Below are 14,636 nucleotides of genomic sequence, written 5' to 3'. Positions count from 1 at the left end.
TTCCTGCTTTTTTTCGATGAGTTGCAAGTTTGGTAACATTGAGAAGTAGAGGCCTCGGCAGTAAATAGAAATATGAAATATGTGTACATAAAAATCAAGGTCGTGGTATCGTCCCTCCTGGCCAGACGTTTAATGTTCAAGTTTGGCGGCTTTTCCAAGCCCATTCAATACCCGCCCTTATGCAATGTATTGTTACAACAGTTCGCTACATCTTCCTCTATGTCTGCCGTCAACAGTATGTGCTCGTCCAAAACCGCCCTTATTATAAGGATGTGTCTCCCCGCATCTCGGCTTCTGCCTGTTTAACTGTTTCTGCTTGCTCGGCGGCCTCGGCCTTCGCTTTCTTCTTTGCTAGCTTGCGCAGCGTCCGCCGAGAAGTGATTTCTTCCAGCTTTCGTGCCTCTTCGGCAGCCTTGATAAGAGATCGCCGCTCGTTCTTTGCCGCGCGCTTTGCTATTGCTTCTTCCCACCGCTGCTCCTCAGACGGCACCGGTGGGCGCTCGTCAATCGGGACGTGTGCTGGCGCAATAATGCGCTTGACTACATGGCGCTTATTCTTTGACATGCGCCAGCCGGGCGAGATGGCGACCGCATCGCCGGTGCGGAGACTGTCGTTGGGGTCATGGACCAGGTATGTTTCGGGTCGGTTGAAGAACTACGATTAAGTCAATTAGAGTCGTGGCCAACCAGAGGAGAGAGGGCGGGCACACAACACAGTACACTGGCAACGCACCTTTTGAACCCGCTTGTTCCATATTTGGCCGCCGACACGGACCTTGACCGTCTTCTGCATCAGACCGGACGACACGACTACACCGTGCAGCTCGCGAAATGTCTTTTTCGCAGCTGCGACGAAATGTGTCGCCATGTTGTGTGTAGAATAGGGATGTCGTGGATACCGACTGCCTTTTCGAAAGGACCAGGGTTGCGGTCGTCGTTTTCGTCGTCCTAGATGCCGGAAGCCAATTGTCAGTTGTACGCGACAACTGACGACTTGAGAGTTGGCGATTTTTGAGCACTAGGGAAAAAATCTCCCCTATACCGGATTAGTAAGCCGTTAGCGAATGGGGAGCCTCCTAGAATGGCCTGTCATTGGTCAATGTTGTTTGTATTGCCTTTTCTCTCTCAAAATGTCAGCAACATTTTAATAGTGCCCAGACTCAACGAGAGCATGACTCCCTTCTTCTCGACTATTCTCAATTTTGTCATGAATAAATGCTTTCGCTTCGTTTTTATAATCAGGACTGATTTCAGCCCCTGCTTAATCATATCCCAGCTCAAGCCGAAAATTGTTTTTTTTTTTTTTTTTTTGGTTATTTGGTAATTTTTCTGGTCTTATATTGTTATATTTTACTTCCTATTACTTTTCCTTAATTTTCATTTTACGATGGGAATAATACTGAAAAGAGTGCGTGACAAAAAAGACAAGAATAGAAAAGAAACTAAAGAACAAACCAGGCAACATTAAGAGTACAGTACCACATGGCACCAAGACATTCAGCACACTTCCATTACCGCCACAGTGAAAAACCAGTCATACGCTTGCACAAGTTAAAAAAAATTCTTGCATGCCAAAGACGGAAGTTAAGCAGCGAGCTACTATTTACATAGTTGTACCGCCCAATATGTCCGTGCTATACAGGTCCTTATGCACGGTCAATTCAAGTTGGACACATGACATGGTTTGTTTCAGACGGGACGTATTTTCGAGAACACGGCAGAGATTCCACCCGAACCACCACACCGACAGGTCCTTGGACACTTGCAAGCAGACGTGTTTCAGAAGACAGAAGATCAAACGTCTCATCAAAACCTACTCGTATTTGGTATGTATACCTCGACACCACTCTGCCATTCTTTTTGGCCTCTGGTCGCATCACTCTTGTGCGTTCCATTTTTTGGTCCGTTATCTTGTCGTGTAAAGGAAAACGGTAGAAGCGTTCATATTTATATTTTCAATATTTTTCAACGCCCACAGACTGCGTATTCACCATCCTTTCACAGCCGATTATGTTACTAAGAGGCTACCGTTCCTGGCATCACCAATATACCGACCTCACGTCGATGGTACTAAGATGTAGTGAACACAAAAAAGTCATAAAAAATAAGAATCAAAATTTCGCTGCAGGTACTGACACGCTTCTTACCGACTAAAACTGTCGGGAGCAGAGCTGCCGCATTAGCATACAACGGAAAAATAAATAACAAAAAAGTTAGGCAAACAATAGACATGCGAAAACAGCAAATCCAAAATCGAGGAAAGATTCACACACAAAAAATAGTCCTTTTTAAATACTATTTCTCACTTGAGAGAACAGCAATAAACCGTCCTGTACACATCTAAAACAAGAAAAAAAGATTGGGGCGAAAAACCCAGAAACGTTCTAGACATATACAAAGTTCATATGCCCCAAAAGAGTATTGGGAGTCCATTCCTGTTATGCCACGGTTCTTGTTTTAGGCGACGAATGTCCGGCGAGAAAAACGAGCTAGGCGCTTGGCGTTCTTGCCTCCATTGTTGTTGTTGTTATTGTTATTGTTGTTTTTGTTGTTGCCATTGTTGCCATTGTTGGCGTTGTTGTTGTTGTTGTTACCAGCAGCGGCAGTTGCAGCACCTTTGGCAGCGTCAGCGGTGGCAGTCAGAGCACCGGCGCCAAGGTTGACAGCGGACTGGGCAAGATCGGCGGCGGCCTTGCCTTTGTCACCATTATTAGCAGCAACGTTGGTGCTGCCGCCATTGCCAGAAACCGTGAACTTGGTGCAGTCATCCTGGGATCCGCGCTGGGCAACAGGCATGATCACAGGCTGATGGTTTGCGGACGACGTAAGAGTGCAGACGCGGAAGTTACCAGCGGGAAGACCACCAGCAACGACGGCAGCAAGGCCACCCTTACCGTTTCCGGCATCGTTGATGCCCTTGAAAAACGCAAACTGGGTCGGGTCAGGCGGCGTCGAGGGGTTCAGGCTGTTGCCGATATCCTGGACGGTAACGTGCGTATGGCCGACGACAATGCCGTTCTGCAGCTGCTGAGGAGCAGAATAGTAAGTAGCGTCGGCATTGGTAAAGGCACCAGCTTGCAGGTTGTTGACCTGCAGAGTGATGTTGAAGTCCTGGCCAGCTTGGATTGTCTGGCCGTTCTGGGGGAAAGTGATGACCGTTGAGATCATCTGGTTCTTTGCCGGAATCTGGCCCATAACTGTTCACGATTGTTAGATTACTTGGCGTACCTTTCGCATTACATGGAATCTTCCACGACAGAAAAACATGGGAACACATACCAATGCCGTTGCAGGATCCCGTGGTGATTTGGAGACCATTGGTCAAGGTCTGGCCTGCACAGAAGTTGATGAAGTTGTTCTGCGAGGTGCCTGACGCAGCCTGACCACTTTCGGCACCCAGGCCATTCTGACCATCAAAGAACGAGCCGGACTGAATAGCATTGGGTTGCAGCGTAGTGCTGTCAGCGCCGTTGTTGTTTGTGTTGGTGGCCGCGTTGTTATTGTTGTTATTGTTGTTGTTGTTGTTGCTGTTGTTGTTGTTGTTGTTCGCGTTTGCAGCAGCAGAGCTAGCACTGGCGTCTGCGGAAGCAGTAGCGGTGCTCTTCGCGGCAGCTGCCGTGTTTGCATTGGCGCTGTTGTTACCTCCGTCTTTGGCATTGGCATTGTTGTTGTTGCCGGCGTTGTTGCCGGCGTTGTTGCCGGCGTTGTTGCCGGCGTTGTTTCCGGCATTGTTGGCTTTGGCACCATTGTTACCTCCGTTGTTCGCATTGGCGTTGGCACCGCTGTCACCGTTGTTCTGTTGGCCCTGCTTGGCGTTGTTGGTTTGGGCGCCGGCGTTGGCTACAGCATTGTTTCCACCGCCGTTGTTGTTGTTGTCGTTCTGAGCCGCAAGGGCCAGAGTGAGCAGCGTTGCCGCGTAGACTAGCTTCGCAGAAACCATTTTGTCTGACGTTGTTGATTGTCGGCTGGAAAGAGAATAAAAAGGCAAGTAAAATATAAAAAAGGAGCGGCAACCTGTCCTGTCCCAAGTGGAAAACGAATTAAACTGTCCTTGTTAAAAGAGTGTAAGTGAAATGAGATCCACGGTCAACGTGATCTTCTCTTGACTGGCAAGGCTGAACAAGAAGCAGATAAAAGAGAGGACAGAGACAAGAAAAGAGAAGAAAAGAAGGAGAAAACAGTGCCAGCAAAATACCGCGCTCTGGGGATGGAAGGGCTTGTATTATTATAAAGAGACGAAGAAAAGAAAGAAACGAGAGAAGGCTTGGCTTCTCAAAAGGTGGCTACGCCGGACTACTTATGTCTCTTGGCAAAGCGGCATCAGAGCCTTGATGGACGTGGGGATCTCCAACATGACGGACGCAAAGCCTCGGGGGAGAAAAGTGACTCTGAGCTATTCTCTGCAGCCGGAAGTAGCAAGTGAAGGGTGTGTTTGAGAGGGTGTAGAAACCGAGAGACGCAGAACAGGGGCAGAGACACAGGGAAAAGCGTGGGCGATGGGTTGCAGAGGACACAAACGGTTGACGGCGAGCCCAGGGCATAGGAAATGTAGATCCCGCGGCCGCATTGGAAGGTTGAAACCGCATTTGAGGAAGTGCCTGTCGCAGGACCACGACAGGACGGAATGGGGACAAGAACCTATTTTGGGGCAACATGTCTTGTCTGAACACCTTCTTAAACTCTTTTTTGCCGGCCAGCGCTTGCTCCCCTTCTCATCTACCCTGGCAAGAATTATTCGACGCACAGGCTTTGCAAGACACCTAATGTAAGGTCAAGTGGCCGGTGTTCGGTCAGCTCGCGCAGGCAGTCTGATAAAAGGGACGGCATCTTGTATCTTCCAAAGATGCGTGCAACTGGACACTCCGAGAACTGGTCGACATGGGAGTTTGAGTAGCCGAAAAAGCTCCCTCGTCCCCCAACTCGTCAGCCTGCAGCCTGCCTCATGTCATCTCGAGAACGGCGCCACCCACGCACCCAGCTATCAAATGATTTCAGACGGTCTGTTCAGATGAGGAATCGATGGTATTTCGTACACTCCCCAGCATATAGTTTTTGGAGGGTGAAATTGCGCTCACAGTGCCTCTCGTCACTGATGTCTTTTCTTTTGCTAGAGGTGCGCTCAACAGTCATCAATGGTAGACAAGACAATGCGCTGTGCCGCTGGGTATCCTCGCTAGAGCCTAATCTTGGGCGACGAGGCAGTCGTTGAAAAGGCTACGCGAGTGTCGCGCCTTGAATTGGAAGATTAAGGTAACTGGGCACAGAATTGGATACATATAAAATCATATGGAGCGAAGACAGACGTCGTTGGCGAACGACACGTTCGATTTGATTTGTTTTTAGAGGCTCTGCGTTAGCGCAGCTAATTCGGGGCCGTCTTGGCGCAGGAAGGTGCGAATGAGCACTTTACCGAAACAACATCTCCACAAATGAGGAAAGCACGGGCCAAGGAGTGGAAGTGGCCTCAAGCCCCTGACTGGCTTGTTGGGAAGGCAGGAGGTACTTGACAAGATGGGAGTACCTACATACACCGCTTTGATAGCAGAAGAAACAAAGTACACCAGGAGCCCCTGTCAACCCCCGCGACGACCTGTCAATGGAAAGGCACCACGCAGCATCACGAAACAGATCCTGTAAGAGACATGCAACGAGAGCGATACCGACGTAAACCAATATTTTCTGTCGGGTGGAAAGGGCACAGGCCAGCCGCCGGCACCATCGTCTCTTCCTTCTCAGCAATTGCTAGTTGTGACGGTTCCAGACCAGAGGGTAGGACCTTCGGCCTTTTTGCGTCACTTCGGGGCTCAAAATGACGGCAGTCGTTCTTTTATGTTCGCTCGTCTTGGCAGATGCGCACATTATGATGTTCAGGGAAATCTCTGGGCTTGCGCGAACATGATGGGCGCTTGGCGGATGGGCGTCTCCCTCTCAGATCGATGAGAATGGGTGTTCTCATCTCGGCCTTTGGCTTGTTCTGCCGTTTGCTCGGCACGATGCGATGCGCAATGACCGACATGACGGACGGAAATTCGGAGTCTACAATCATCGTTTACACGATGTGTTAGCCGTGATGAACATTTGGCTCTGCGCTCTTTTCTTGATGTGACAAAGAGGCTTTCATTGCCGAAACAATAGGGCACTTTTTTGCGCAATAGAGTGCGGAGCAACGTGGTGCCGCAGAGGTAGGCATGGAAGAGAACTGATGGAACACTCTTTAACAATGGCCTTCGTATGCTTGTTAAAACCATGCAACAGACCACCTGGGCAAGTTTGAAGAAACTTGGTGGCTCGGCCCCAGCGTCAATCCCCTTGGCGAAACTTTCAAGAAACAAAATGCTGGTTAAGGGACATGTCGCATCCGCTCGCAAGAGCTATTTCGATGGTCTTTGCTAGGGTACTTCGATATGAGGCGGCTCAGTGTTACCATTTTATTTACTAGATATTGTTTCGCTATCAGAGACTTGTGTTCTTTGATGGTCCTGAGCTTGGAAAACATAGAGTAGTGGAACAGTACGACGCCTCGACGTGTGCTCGTGCCGATTGTTACAATCTCTAACCTTACATCCTCTGGCCATTAACTGGCCCTCTCCGAAGCCCTGCTCCTGTTTTGCTTGAGTGCCTCTGACAACGACTTCGTGCCGTCGAGCAGTTGGGCCTGATCTGCGATGATTTTCTTTGTATCACTCGGACAGTTTGCGCGTTTGTGTAGTGCTGGAGATACCTAGAATAGCCTAAATATGAACATCCGCCAACGACTCAGTCCTGGTAACGACTTCAGCTTGGGAGACGGATAGATAGTCGGTCTTCAGTAGCTTATTTTTTTTCTGCTTTTGTTATTCATGGTTTGTAAAATGCTGAGCCTACATATGCTCTATCCATATCTATATATTATTTGCTTGAACGGAATTCGCATATTCTTTGCTGGTGTTCCAGTCCCAGTGCCATGTTTCCAACATGTGCCCAGTTACGTTTGTTGAGATGACATACGAACTGAGTAGCGCTTTTCATCCCAAACCTGCTGTGCCGTGGTTGAATCTCCTCAGACACTATCTTTTTTAAGACTGGCGTTGGCCCGACCTGATGTTGTAAAAAAAACCAATTGTCCAAACACGTTTTATCCGATGTTCAACCATAAGTGTGACCGACGGGGAGGTGACGCCACGCATTATCCAAGTAAAGCCCACTTGTAGCGTACTGATTTACTGATAGTATTGAGGCTCGGGAAGCTTTATGGAGCCCTTATGTGAACATGTAAATTCCTGTCTTGAACGCCACAACTTGCACACTTAAGCTCCTGTTCGTACCCCATTCAGGGCTCGTTTTCATGTCTTGGGGCAAGGCGATATGTAGTATCAACAAGGGCACGCACTGTCTGCCCTTCGTCGACGAGTATCCATCCTATCGGAAGCCTCTGCTCGGCCTAACCTGGATGATTATTATTAGATGCCGCCAGACGTCGGGATGGATACAGCCCCGATCAAGTGGCCTGATTATTTTCTTCGTTTCTTCTTTTTTTTCCGGCTTTCCTCCACTTGGACAAGTCTTGCTAGGGTATGGGTATTTCATAAAGCGGCGCGTCGACAGTTTGCTACCAGCCGTGCGTTTCCATCAAGGCTGCAGCGGGAAGTACAAGGTCCGGACGTCATAGCAGGACCACCAAGTTGAGCCGAATTTCTGTCATACGTCCAGTTTGCACTTCTCCGGGTTGTCCGTGGAGTACAGTAAAATAAATAACGGCGACTTTACCTGAGGTCGGCATATTTTTTCGAGTAGCAAACGACCACAGGGAGACGGCAGCGCACGGTATGCTTCGCCGGATATTGTAATGCATTGAGTCTTTTAAACTGTGACGAAACGTCGATCAAAGCAGCAATGTACGAGGCCCCTGTCCAAACATGACTGAAATACGACCTAGACAGCTGGCGCTAGGTGACGGCTCCGATACTGAGAAACAAGTTTGGCGCAAGGTAGAAAAATCACTGTTCTACATTTCCTAGATGAATTGCGGAGTCGAATCCCAGACTTACATTGCCCGGACGAGGTTTAGACTTCTGTATTCGCGAACATAGAAATTGGACATAGGAAACCTCTGTACCCAAGGAGAAGCGAAACGGACCAGGAGATAGTGTATGAGAAATTGTCTTGTCTTGGCATCCATTCCAAGGCATTGCCACACGGAGCAACGTGCTCAAAAAGCCAGGTGCCTCCTTTCGGATTATGCGATTCATAATCTGATCTATCCGCCGAAAATGATACGCATGCTCACATCCGTACTACCCTATTCCATCGTTGTAAAATGGTTCTATGATGACAGATGCGACGGGTCCCAGTCGCCGCATAGCGGAAATGTTTGTTTTTGCCTGTGCTGTTCCGAGTAGTCTTGACTTATCTGTCCCAACCGCGCTTGCCCGCCCATCGCAAAGAATCATGTTGCGTGCACAATGACGGGCCAATGACGGGGCTGGCACAAGGCCACTGAAAGTAGGGACTTAGGCATTCCATGGAGCTCAGCGAGGCATTAAAACGAGAAACCGTTCCTGGGGCGGTACCTGTGATCGCAGCTTCCGTATACTTGGATGGCTTGGGACCTTGGCCCGAACATACAGCGACACAGCGAAATACAGCAACCAAGTGTGCTGTATTTATGTCCCGTAATTACTCAGTGCTTGTCTAATAGCTAACGCCACATAACTTACTCGTCTGGTGAGCACCGCCACGTTCCTGGCGTTCTTTTCAGGGACGCTTCTGCGCCACACCGAGCGAGAGCGTTTGAACCTTCCTAAGGCAAAGCTGAGTGACTGTGTAGTAGTAGCACAAGCGAGGCAAGTCATTGGGCTATCAGGAGTTTCACAATAGTAAACGGAGGTAAGGCTACTGGCGCGATCCGGTTCGAAGAAGACGCCTACGTGAAAAAAAAAAAAAAAACCCTGCGAGATGAGAACGGTCACGTGCAACTTTTTTTTTGTTGAGAAGTTACAGCATCTTCGCCTCACAGTCGAGCATTCCCAAATCCTCCATAAAACAACATAAACTATGACAAGGTTCCGTTCCTAAAGGGGCTCATAGGCCGTTATAACATCACGGTTGGGCCCAAGGGAGGATAAACAAAACAGTCTCATGGCCACATGTAAATAAGGCCGTCAATTGACCTAATTTTCCCGCCAAAGAAGGCACGATTCTGGACTAGTCGCCCACGTGACAGCCTTCGTACTTGCATCGTCAAAAAGTACTCAACGAATTTTTCCAACCCGCCAACCCGCCTTCCATCGCCAACGGTTACTCTCCCCTCTTTGTCCTCTTTTATTTTCTCTGTCTCTGTCGTCCTTATTTTTGGAAGCTCTCCGTACGCAGTTTTGTTTTTATTTGACTCTCGTCCGAGCATTTATTCTTGGTTATTATTACTATTGTCGTGCTCAATTTTAACTCTTCGCACTCATTCATCCAAATATTCCACCACAATGTCGTCTCCGGAACACCGTGCGGGCAAGAGACAGAGTAAGTTGGACACCCCTGGAAATGGCAATCTTTGACCCGAGCATTTGATTTGTCGTCCACGCGCTTCGTTCACAATTGCTTTCTCGGCCGTGGCTCTGATTGCTGGCCGGCTGCACCTGTGTCGTTGGTTTTCACTCCTTGACGTGGAAGACACCACAGCGACGCGCATGGAGTCACGAGACCTCCCGTCCAAGGCGGCCACATAGGAGGCCGAGTATTTTGGGCCCCCTCCTAAACAAAACATCTGCGGAGCCCCCCCTCTCTTGCCTTCTCAGCCAAGCTGTTCTGCCAACCATTTTCTCGAAGCAATCTCCTAACCACCGCCGCCCACAATGACAGGAACCCAGTCTCTGCCGCCCCCGGCCTTGCCGCAGCTCGTCGCGGAGCAGCACCACCCCATCGCCTCGTCTGATAAAGATACGCGGAGACTGATTGTAGTGCTTGCCAATGCGAGCCTCGAAACCTACCGCGCCGCATCCCAGGGAGGCTCGGCTAATCGGATGGGCGTCGCGCATCGCGACGAGAAGTACTCACTTCTCAACAGCGACGAGCACATCGGCGTCATGCGGAAGATGAACCGAGACATAAGTGACGCACGACCCGACATCACTCACCAGGTTTGCCACTCTTCCTCTCTTGTCGCAAGGCCGCGCGCCGCCGACGTATTCCTATAACCCTTTGGTAGGCGCCGTCGTGTACTGAGACCTGGACGCAGTGCCTTTTGACCCTCCTCGACTCGCCTATCAACAAAGCCGGCAAACTCCAGATCTACATTCTGACGGCGAAGGACGTCCTGATCGAGGTCTCACCTACTGTCCGCATCCCACGTACATTCAAGCGCTTCGCCGGTCTCATGGTGCAGCTGCTCCACCGCCTTTCCATCCGATCTACTAACTCGCAGGAAAAGCTCCTTCGTGTGATTAAGAACCCCATCACAGACCACCTCCCGCCAAACTGCCGCAAGGTGACGCTGAGCTTTGATGCCGAGGTGCAACCTGTCCGCAGCTACATCGACAGCCTGGATCCCAAGGAGAGCATTTGCGTGTTTGTCGGTGCCATGGCCAAAGGGCCTGACAACTTTGCCGATGCTTACGTTGACGACAAAATTTCTATCAGCAACTACAGCCTTTCCGCGAGTGTCGCATGCAGCAAGTTCTGCCATGCCGCCGAGGACTCGTGGGATATCATATAAGGCCGCCGCACTGTCTGGCCATTCCTTACGACTAGAATTTCTTGCAAACCGATATGTGAACACAGAGGGGATGGTTTTGGGATTCTGTGCTTGCGGACCACCGATAATCTACAACAAACCCTCTGGGAAGAGAGGCTACAACACTTTAAATCATCATGGGGATAGAAGTGGTAAAGGCTGGGGCCGGCTGGCTCCTTTCCCGCAGCGGTGCAATTGTGCCTCCCCTATCTCTCTCTTTCTCAACTACTGTCGCATTTTACTTGTCGTTGTTGCTGTTGGATTTTCATGCGTCTGTTTGTGTTACGACAGCTTGACCGTTCTGGGCGGTGTTTTGTGATACAACATCGCAGCAACTTTGCCTGGGTTGGAGGTCTTGTCTGGCGTTTGGGTCGACATCTGTGCTTTGCGCTGTCTGCTGTTTTTGCAACCAAAACATGGGGCGTTCAACACCGGATCCAAGGAAGCCACTCTATTTAGAGGGGGTTCTTCATCGTGGGACACTTCAACTTGTTCCATATTTTCTTTTGTTTTCTTGTGGCTGTTCCTCTTTTGGGCAGCTTTCTTTCCTTATTGGGAATTGTCCGTCGTCTCGGCACCTGGCGCGTTTTCTGCTGCTGTTTGGGTACCGCCGCGGTTGCCACGTTATACCATTAACCAGATAGCCGGGGGGGAGGGGGGGGGTGTTAGGACGAGACCGAGGACCGAGATGACAAAGAGACGAAGGGAAATTATGGTACAAAGCGAACGGGGCGGTTGAGGGGAAAGGTGCGTGGCGAGGCGAGGCGAGGGATAACATATTCGGGGACGTTGCAGCTGAGAGGGATATCCAAACGGGACCTTTCCCAGGACCTGGGAGAAGGCACGACAAAGTGATCACACGATGAGCCTTAGGAACGAGCGAGCATTGGACAATATCGACACACGATGCACATCACCAACAACAATCACCTCTTAGAGTCAACATTGCACCTTCGCTGGCTGGATAACGCCAAGGAACTTGGGCAAGGCGAACCTCTCCGTTTGGCAGCCAGCAGTTTCAGGGCTGGGCAAGAGACCGGGATTAGGAACGGCTTTGTTTGGCATGATGCACGGCTAATAGGAGCGTGAGGTAGATTTTATTGTTAGCTACTAAAGAGAGAATGAAATGACAACGAACCAAATGCAATTATTATTTTCAACTGTCCTGTTTCTTCCGAGATTTTGTGTTGCATGGACAAGTAAAACTGGCCACCTCAACGCCGCAACTAAGAAAGGTTGGCATGTACATAGTTTTGCTGAACTGCTCAGTATAGAACGGACAATGCAGCATCTCCTTTTCACAGGTTATTCTTGTTACTTTGTTCCTGTGCTCCCGAGTTTGGAACAGGGATTGCCATACGGAGCCTTTTTACTTGGCTGTGTGGTTCAGAAAAAAGGATTTCTATTTTTGCCTGCATCATGCCGGGCGACATGAGCCACAATGCGCCCTTTCCTTCCTTCCTTCCTTCTTTTTAGCGGTCCTCTGGCTCCTTCTGCGTTCCGCGTGAATAAAGCAACTCGGAAACGTGATGGTCGGTTTCTTGAGAGCCCCGAACCAGCAACATGTTTCGTCGAGAAGCAGGCATCTTTTAGTAATTATCTGCAGCTTCAGAGTTGCTGAAATAGGAGGCTAGCTCTCCAATATATGGTATTGACTGGCTGTCATGATCCTGTTGGCTAGCCTAGTCCTACGTGGGCTTCTTCCTTGCTTGGCGCCTCAGTCGCTCTTCTGCACTGGCTACCATAAAAACAGCCTACGATGGTGGATAGGGCCATGCACAGTGACAAAACGGGAACAGAGGCAGACAGCCCGCGTACTGTGTCTAAATCATTTTCTCTCTTTGGCTCCCCTCTCTAAATTACGCCTTTGATCGTGGTTCTGGATCCCCTTCATTGGATATACATTGTACATATGCTGTTGTCAAGTTCCTTCTGTCCCGCACGTGGATGGACAGAACAGGGCAGTAATCATGTAACTTTTTACTAAATACGAGCCCTTGCAAGAAGTGAGAATGCTGGACAAAAGCAACCAGCTAGCCCCAACTAGGTACGGAATATTTTATGTGAGAACCAGAAGCTTCGTGTAGAGGGCAGTGTCAATATTTGTGGGAGCTGTGGACCGCTGCTGGGGCCATTTGTTGATTTAGTGTAGATATTGGTCTTCTGTGATGTATTAATACGTAAATGGAGAACAAAGTAATGTGGAGGAGGTTGGTTGAACTGCGGCCATCCTGCCACCACTGTTGCCGGTAACTAATTTGGAGAGACGCACTTCACACCACAGCTTGCTATCAAGCTGGTGTACAGCAAGGATGGCCCGTGCCGCCTGCCCAAGAATCTCCCCGACTCGTGTTGTATTAGTTCTGGGTTGTGTACGACGGCATGGCAGTTATAGAGGACTAGCAGAAAGATCAGACCCGTTTCTTGTTGCACATGCCACGTCTCGCCTTTCGTCGTCTTGTAGTCCAGTTGCGGAACCGTGGTATTTCGGGCGATCATACAAAATTTCGATGTCAGAACGAGCGAACAGGAAGGTATCGAAGAGTATCCCGTTTCTGAGCAGGGCATCCAATGCTGACGTATGTGATTAAGTGTTAATATTCACGTGTGTGTGGCGGCAGTTGCTCGTCACCATTGACGCCGCTGGTTCCTTGCTGTGATGCGTTCCGCCGTGGTCATGTACGGAGTGCAGAAAGGTCAAACCGGGCACACAAAGTGTAAGGCGGAGACAAATGACAAGTCACAAAATGCGTTTGTTCATGTCCTCGACCTGGCATTCGCTGACGTCCCTCTTTTAGGATCAGCTGCGAAAGGGAGAAACGATGTCGAGCTGTTGTTCACCGTTCCCGTTGGCTACTACTGCTCTCATCCACTCCAGCTGTCATTGTCCACTAGTGACACCCGCGGCGGCCTCTTCACGCCCACTCCTCGGCCTAGTGTGAAAGTGCACGTCAAGCATCTCGCATTACCGGCCACATTTCGTGGAGTTGCCTGCCAAGCTCTTAGCAGGGCAAAAATGCACGTAAAGCAATCAAGGTTAACAAATAAGAGTTCCCAATCGTACAGTGACCAACAAGAAAACAAAAGCCACAGTGGCAAGCTAGATGAGGGCTTGTTCTGATAGGTCAGAGCAGCGCTTCCCAGCCCCATCAGCTCAGTGTCACTGTTTGCTTTCGCTCTGTCTGGTTCTTCTGCTGCACGTCGTATATCGTATGTCGTTTGTCGTATGTAGTTTTGTTTCGCCGTTTGTTGGCGAATCTTGTGGTTGAAAATGTGGTTTTGTGACCGTTGGGCAGAGAGGACTGAGGAGGGGGAGACAACTGGGGCAGACTGCACCTTTGAAATTTAATTGGTCGACGGGTGTTTTTATGTGATCCAGAAGATGTTCGTCCATCCTCCACTCTGGTCCATTCTTCCTTCTTGACGTTGCCCCGCTTTCTCTTCTCGTCAGACGGGGCCCTGACCCTGAGAGGCCAGGCCTGGCTCGCCTGACCCAGCCAGGCTGGTCATAGAGCTCAAGCTGCACTGTGAGAAATAAACGTATCCTTATTCCAACCACGTGTATATATTTTGGCCCCCAGCTTCCGCCGGGCTGACGGCAATTGGCGTGCGACTGGATGTAAGAGGAGCGAGATGGTTCGGTCCTTCTATTTGCCTCTGGGCTTCCACTGGTTCCCACTAGCACCCACTGGCCGGACCTGTCGAGCCAGTTTGGGTCCGGGCCAGGGCCTGGCCTGGGGCCATGTTGTGATGAATGTCCTTCCTTTTGCCTCTCGTTTGCCCCCTGTCGCGCCCACACAATCGTGCTGTCCCCTAGTTGCTCCATATCTTACGTCGTAATCCACTGTTTGTTCTTATCATCCAGGGTCGCCGAAGGTTCGTCTAGGGCGGAAAGGATGCGTGCGGGGATGAAGACGCAAGTCTATCTGGC

General features: G+C 49.9%; 3 protein-coding genes across 3 annotated transcripts; 1 reads left to right on the top strand and 2 right to left on the bottom strand.

The window, feature by feature from the left end:
• Positions 1-262: 262 nt before the first annotated feature.
• SPBR_07880 (uncharacterized protein) lies at positions 263-868 on the bottom strand (the record flags this gene model as incomplete). The annotated part of the gene is made up of 2 exons (XM_040766134.1): positions 263-655; positions 734-868. The coding sequence occupies 2 exons, from the start codon at positions 866-868 to the stop codon at positions 263-265; spliced, it is 528 nt and encodes a 175-aa protein (XP_040617104.1).
• Positions 869-2,457: 1,589 nt separating this feature from the next.
• On the bottom strand, positions 2,458-3,940 carry SPBR_07189 (uncharacterized protein; the record flags this gene model as incomplete). Its single annotated transcript, XM_040765443.1, has 2 exons — positions 2,458-3,197; positions 3,280-3,940. The coding sequence occupies 2 exons, from the start codon at positions 3,938-3,940 to the stop codon at positions 2,458-2,460; spliced, it is 1,401 nt and encodes a 466-aa protein (XP_040617103.1).
• A 5,887-nt stretch (positions 3,941-9,827) lies between these two features.
• On the top strand, positions 9,828-10,687 carry SPBR_07716 (essential for mitotic growth 1; the record flags this gene model as incomplete). The annotated part of the gene is made up of 2 exons (XM_040765970.1): positions 9,828-10,112; positions 10,181-10,687. The coding sequence occupies 2 exons, from the start codon at positions 9,828-9,830 to the stop codon at positions 10,685-10,687; spliced, it is 792 nt and encodes a 263-aa protein (XP_040617102.1).
• Between the last annotated feature and the right edge of the window lie 3,949 nt (positions 10,688-14,636).

Source organism: Sporothrix brasiliensis (assembly GCF_000820605.1).
Source record: "Sporothrix brasiliensis 5110 chromosome Unknown Cont20, whole genome shotgun sequence".
NCBI classification, from domain to species: Eukaryota; Fungi; Ascomycota; class Sordariomycetes; order Ophiostomatales; family Ophiostomataceae; genus Sporothrix; species Sporothrix brasiliensis.
Note: the sequence above shows the minus strand (reverse complement) of the source record. Positions and strands in the feature narration are given on the sequence as shown.